Source organism: Arvicola amphibius, chromosome 6 (genome assembly GCF_903992535.2).
Source record: "Arvicola amphibius chromosome 6, mArvAmp1.2, whole genome shotgun sequence".
Lineage (NCBI taxonomy): Eukaryota > Metazoa > Chordata > Mammalia > Rodentia > Cricetidae > Arvicola > Arvicola amphibius.
The window spans coordinates 59,287,060-59,293,200 of record NC_052052.2 but is presented as its reverse complement, the minus strand read 5'-3'; the positions used below and the strand labels follow the sequence as shown (position 1 = coordinate 59,293,200).

Genomic DNA, 6,141 nt, shown 5'->3' with positions numbered 1-6,141 from the left:
GCCAAACAGGAAAACACTGAGAATTTCATCCTTGGTTGGGTATTTCTTGTTTCACTTACTCAGGTGCCTACAGTTTTGTTCTGTTTTTCTCTCAACGAAGATTTTGTGATCTGATAAATTTCACTCGTGGAACCAGAGGAGCTGGATCCTTCCCATCAGATATTTGCTTAGGTAAATACTGTTGCAAAACTGAAGCTATCATGGGCACGTTGACTCGCTTGCATGGTAGCTCTCTATCAGTGACTCATATTTAGACCAAAGATACTATAAGGAAACTTGCCATAGAACTGAGCCGGGCTTTGTTCCTGTTGCCGCCCACCCCCCCCCCCCACCCCTGAAAACTATCTACAAGATAGCAGAATTGAGTACGAAACCAGAGGATAGTTGCTAAAGCCCCACAGTGTTAATGGAACTCAGTCTTAAAATGGATTGCCTGACAATAGCTACTGATGTTAAATGAGTGCATTAGAGTTATTGGAAAAGTGCAATCATCAGAGAAATTTTGTTAGCGGTCAGCAGACCAGCACTGGTGTCACTGGAGGATTCTCTGACTTTAGTTCTCTCTGCCACTCATCCACAGCTAATAGCTCACACCGCGTCTGTAATGAGAAGGCGTTAAGGAGATGGGAGCATTAAGGCAGAAAACGCTGGCTGGCATATTGATCATTTCCAGTTGAAATCACTTACGGCTCTGTACCTTCATAAAGGGTCATTTGGTCTTTTCCCCTATAGGCAGCAAGCCTTTCCCCATATGCAACCAGCCATAGGGATTCTTTGGGGATAGCTTGAGTGTGTGTGTGTGTGTGTGGGGGGTGTACCTAGCATGCTCGGGGCCCTGGATTCTATCCCCAGCACCACAGACACAAAAAACAAAGAGTTTTGGTGGGAGAAAGATGTTCTATACAGACAAAGACTAGAAAATAGCTAAGAGCACACGAGTCCAGTGACGTGAACTCAAAGATGCACTTTGTGTAAGACACATCGTCTACCAGTGCCCACATCATTCCATCCCATATCCCTCTAAGCAGCAGCCCTAGAGCAGGGGTTCTCAACCTTCCCAAGGCTGCGACCCCTTCATACAGTTCCTCATGCTGTGGTGACCCCCAACCACAAATTACTTTTGTTGCTACTTCATAATTTTGCCACTGTTATGAGTCATAATATAGATATCTGTTATACAGGATAGGTGATACATGAACCCCCCCCCCAAGGGGTCGAGACCCATAGGTTGAGAATCACTGCTCTAGGCCCATTGTTCACTCGCTTCACAAAGTTATGGCTCTTAGACTGAGCATGGTGGCTCATGCCTTTTATTCCAGCACTGCAGGCAGATCTCTGTGAGTTCGAGGCCTCGAGGCCGGCCAGACTTTGTCTCAAAAAAAAAGTATTGCTCTAGTTTAAGAAATACCAATATCATTCTTTGAGATACTGATATTCTCAATTGAGAATAATATTTCTTCAGACTTCACTCTCTTGTGATAACCTCCAGGCACACGTGAAGCTAACAAAACTTTTATGCTTTTCTCTTGTCAACAAATCTTTTTTTTTTTTTTTTTTTTTGAGGCAGGGTTTCTCTGTAGCTTTGGAGCCTGTCCTGGAACTAGCTCTTGTAGACCAGGCTGGCCTTGAACTCACAGCAATCCGCCTGCCTCTGCCTCCCAGAGTGCTGGGATTAAAGGCATGCACCACACCAGGCTCCGGATAATGCTCTTATACACTGTAAAGATTTGTCACTCATATTGGTTTGGTAAAATGCTGACTGGTCAGTAGCCAGTTAGGAAGTATAGGTGGGACAACCAGACTAGGAGAGTACTGGGAGGAAAGGAAGAGACTCAGTCGTCATCTAGATGTAGAGGATGCAAGATAAGAAAGCCTTACTGAGCCGGGTGGTGGTGGCGCACGCCTTTAATCCCAGCACTCGGGAGGCAGAGGCAGGCGGATCTCTGAGTTTGAGGCCAGCCTGGTCTACAAGAGCTAGTTCCAGGACAGGCTCTAGAAACTACAGGGAAACCCTGTCTCGAAAAACCAAAAAAAAAAAAAAAAAAAAAAAAAAAAAAGAAAGCCTTACTGAGAAAAGGTACCAAGCCACGTGGCTAAACATTGACAAGAATTATGGATTAATTTAAGTTGTAAGAGATAGTGAGTAATAAGCCTGAACAATAGGCCAAACAGTTTATAACTAATATAAGTCTCTGTGTGTTTATTTGGGACTGCATGGCTGTGGGACCGGGCGGGACAGAAACTTCTGTCTACAACAATGCATATGAGTATTTTTAAAAACCAGAAGGTGGTACATGCCTGAAATCCCAGCACTTTGGAGGCCAGCTGGGGCTACATGAGACCGTCTCAAAAAAATAGAAACAAAAATATTGCAAACTGTAGATAATGCTACAGCATTAACAGGAAACATTTTGACTTTGAGGATCACAATTTGAGAGAAACTGGCACATATAATAACCGTGTTTTATATTGTTAGAATAGATGGATGTGTGTGGTCTTTCTTTGGGGGGTAACAAGCATGTGTTACCACACCCAATTTATTTTCACCTAAGCTATTGGGAAGAATAAAACATGATCACTCGAGCAAGCAGTTCTGTTGCTGGACTGTTGGTGTTTGGTATTTGACAGGGAGACATTAACAGCACATTTTTTCTTTTGTGGCTCTGGCCTGCTCACACTTGCTAGCCCATAACTGACCCTAGAAGAAGGCTATTGTGTATGCTCTCCTTCTTGGGTTTCAGGAGACAGTGGAACTGGCTCTGGAAAAGGAACAAGGGACAGAAGGTTGGATAATAAAGACACAAGGAATGGTCTGGTCCCTAGGAAATAAAGTCGGGTTTCCTGGTGGAGACCCGCAGTTTCTGCCTGCCACGGAGATGGGAATGGCTGTGTGGGTGTGTGTGGAAGACAGACATTAACACACAGCTTACAGGTGCTCCAGTCAGGAGAGAAGGCAGGCCCGTCTGAGCAAGGAAATGGCAATCAGTGTAGTTTGCTGTCCAGGGTGTCTGCCACTGTCCTTACCTGGAACTTCCCAAGAAGAAGGTCCTAAGCTGTCACCGAAAGGAATAAAATGGGTTTCTCCAAGATCTTAGGAACCATCTGGCTTGTATTTAGAAACTACAGAGTAATCACAGTCGCAAAGTCTTTATGAGCCCATCGAAGGTCATCCGGCCTGAACTCGATTAGATCTAACACACTGGCAGAAAGGGGGTTATTAATACAACCCACTTCGCGAGAAACCTGCCTGGGTCACCTAATGGGAGACATATGGACTACTCTTCTCAAAAGCGCCCGGCACATATAACTGTGTGTACTACAGTACTATGTGTGTATCATGTTCTGCACTTGTGTGTTCTTACCTGCTATACTGCATCCTCTGTGGGTTGGGATGGCTGAAGGCTTTCCCCAAGCCTACGTTCCTCATAAACGACTAAAGATGGGTATGGTCACACTTAGTACTGCAGAAACGACCCCCTGGGGAGTGGGTGGCCCAGGCTGCTTGGAAGAGTCCAGAGAACCTGTTGCTACAGCTTGGAGGATCTTTTGCCCCAGCGACAATAGCGAGTCGCTTTCTGGTAGAGCGGAACAAGAGCCTTCTTTAAGCGTGAGAACCTGAGTCCCAAGCGCAGTGAAGCAGCTTGCTGCGAACTCCCAAGGACTCCAAAGTGGTTCTGAGGTTCTTGTGTTTCTCCATATTTTACATTTTTACGGGGCGCGGGGGGTGGGGTGGGCAGCTCTGGCGTTCTTTACACAACCTGGACGCAAGCGGACAAGAGCGACTCTAAAGGCCTTTGCCATCAGCGTGGAACTGGAGAGCCAGTGGGTACAGCCCCGCTTTTCCACCCCCGCCCTTTCGGGCCCCTCTCACGTCAGGTCCCGCCCCGAGTGGGCGTGGCTGTCATGCTCCGGGACTCCCAGGGGCGGGGCCGGGGCGGGTCTGCAGCGGCGGTGGCCGGCCGGAGCAGCCCGGCGAGGGAGGCCCGCGGGGAGGCGTCTCATCCAGAGGCTGTCCCGCACCGCATAAAGCAGCAGACGCACAGGGTGTCCCCTCAGCCGCTCTGACCGGTCGCCGCGGCGAAGAAGCTGCTTCGATGCTCCAGAGCGGCCATGGGCGACCCGCACTGGTGGGACCACCTGCGGGCTGGCAGCTCCGAGGTGGATTGGTGCGAGGACAACTACACCATCGTGCCTGCCATCGCCGAGTTCTACAACACGGTGCGGGACGCGGGAGCGGGAGGGTAGGCGGGCGGAGGGAGGGAGCTGTCCCCGTGGCTGCGGTGCCTGGAAGCGGGCAGTGGGTGACCGTGGATGTCCGAGGCAGGAGTCACTCCACGCCCCCTTCTCCCGTGACTGCTCCCAGCTCTATTTCTGCACGCCTCCCCGGTCCCTATCCAGGGCATCTGGGCTCCACCAGCTCTTCCTGTCATTTCTTCTGATGGCTCTATTGTCTTGTTTGAGTCCCATGGTCCGGGAGCCAGGGGTCCGCGTCAACCCATTCTTCCAGTTTGGGTCAGTTGGGGATGTGAACCCACAGGGCAGCTCCCTTCCTCCCTGCCTAGGATCTTTGTGGTGTGACGCACCTGGATCTCATTGTGCGTTTTTGCGCTGAGTACCTGCTTTGGGCGCATTGGGAGAGTGGAGCCCGGGGCACGTTCAGGGACTGGGCCCACTCCCACAAGTCGGCCTGCCCTTTCCACTAAACTATGATAATGTCGATCGAATTATTTCTGTCCAGAATCAAGTTAATTACTCTGAGTTCTTTTTATTGTTGCTTTTAGAGTCCAATTTTGAGCCAGCTCCTGGTGGTGACAGTGAAATTTGGGAGTAATAACGGGTGGGTTTTCTGAACTTGCCTACGTCCCTGGATATGGACAAGCGGAAATTTACAGAATCCTTGGTAGGATTTTGGTCTTTGTGGGAGGGAAGGGTTGTGCCTAGGAGAGGAAATGTCCCTGCTTTTTCCCTGTGCCCGTCGCTCGGGACTCTAGTATCCAACGTGACTTTGCATGGTCATTTTGCTGGCTTATCTTTTCTTGCTGTTCAGACACAGAAAACAGGAACTCCTGGTTTGAGTCATTGTGAGTTTGAGATTGTTATTTAGGATTTTTCCCCCTCTTGGATTTCTGGAAAGAATGTCCTCAGCAAGAGTTGCCTGGGGAGATCTCTGGTCTCTTTTATTCCCCATCCTTTAATTTTGATCTCCTCCCCCACCCCGTTTTTGTTTGTATTGCTCTTTTATTCCCATGGCGAAAAGACTAGGCTATTGAGGAGAGAGCTGCCATACCCACATGCTGGTGTGTCTGGGGCTACAACCCAGAATTCTCCACTTGCTTCCCCTCAGTGCTAGCATACATGGTTGTCCTCCACATCAGCATCTCTCCTTTTTATATGGCCAGGTTGGTTGCTCAAGGAAACCAGATTTTTGGCATTCAGAGACATAGGGAAAGATCTAGTTAGTGGAAGCAGCCACCTTTTTCCTATTATACAACCTGGTGAGAAGCACGCTGCTCTCAGGTACATACAGGCACCAACCAAAGGGCTGGAGCAGGAGAAACACCAGCCGTAACAAGTGGGAAATTGCTGAGAAATACTAAAGATTTCACCAGAGTTGAAGGAATGACAGATTGGTGTCAGGCTCTTGCACACCCACCGTGGCAGTTCCCTGTGAGGTGTGAGATCTGCAGAGGGAGTCAGCCCTGTCATTAGGTCCCCCCCCCCCAAGGCTCTTGCATAGCTGCTCTGTGCCAGGCTTGAACACCCCCCCCCAGTGCTGGAGGAGGGGGAGATGTGACCTGCCTTCCCTTTTCTTCTTCCTTCCCTTTGCTTCCCTCCTCTCCTGCCCCCTCCTCTTAGTCTCTCTCTGGCAAGGGTCTTCCTGTATAGCACAGACTGGAATTAAACCGGAGACCCTCATCTCGGTTTCTCAAGTAGCCCGTGCACCTGGCTGCTTTTTTCTTATCAGTCTAACCTCATGGGAGCTGTATACAGAGAGGCGCAAACTCTGTTTTAGGAAAGAGCTGCAGTGTTTGTGGCTCCTTAATCTAGCCCATCTGCCGGACAAGCTTTTTCTTTGGGATTAATAAACCACCACACTTTTTGGGGGGGATGTGGGAGGTTGCAGAGAAATAGCTGGTTGTT

At 49.2% G+C, this 6,141-nt stretch overlaps 1 protein-coding gene across 2 annotated transcripts in view; it reads left to right on the top strand.

The window, feature by feature from the left end:
* The first annotated feature begins 3,983 nt into the window (after window positions 1-3,983).
* Acer2 (alkaline ceramidase 2) overlaps window positions 3,984-6,141 on the top strand; it is a 38,346-nt gene continuing 36,188 nt past the window's right edge. The window contains exon 1 of one of the 2 annotated variants that reach the window (XM_038334038.1): window positions 3,984-4,218. In XM_038334038.1, the coding sequence (XP_038189966.1) occupies window positions 4,111-4,218 (108 nt within the window). In that variant the 5' untranslated portion in view covers window positions 3,984-4,110. Of the gene's footprint in view, window positions 4,219-4,855; window positions 4,901-6,141 lie in introns of those variants that run through there. The other variant, XM_038334039.1, reaches the window with a different exon arrangement.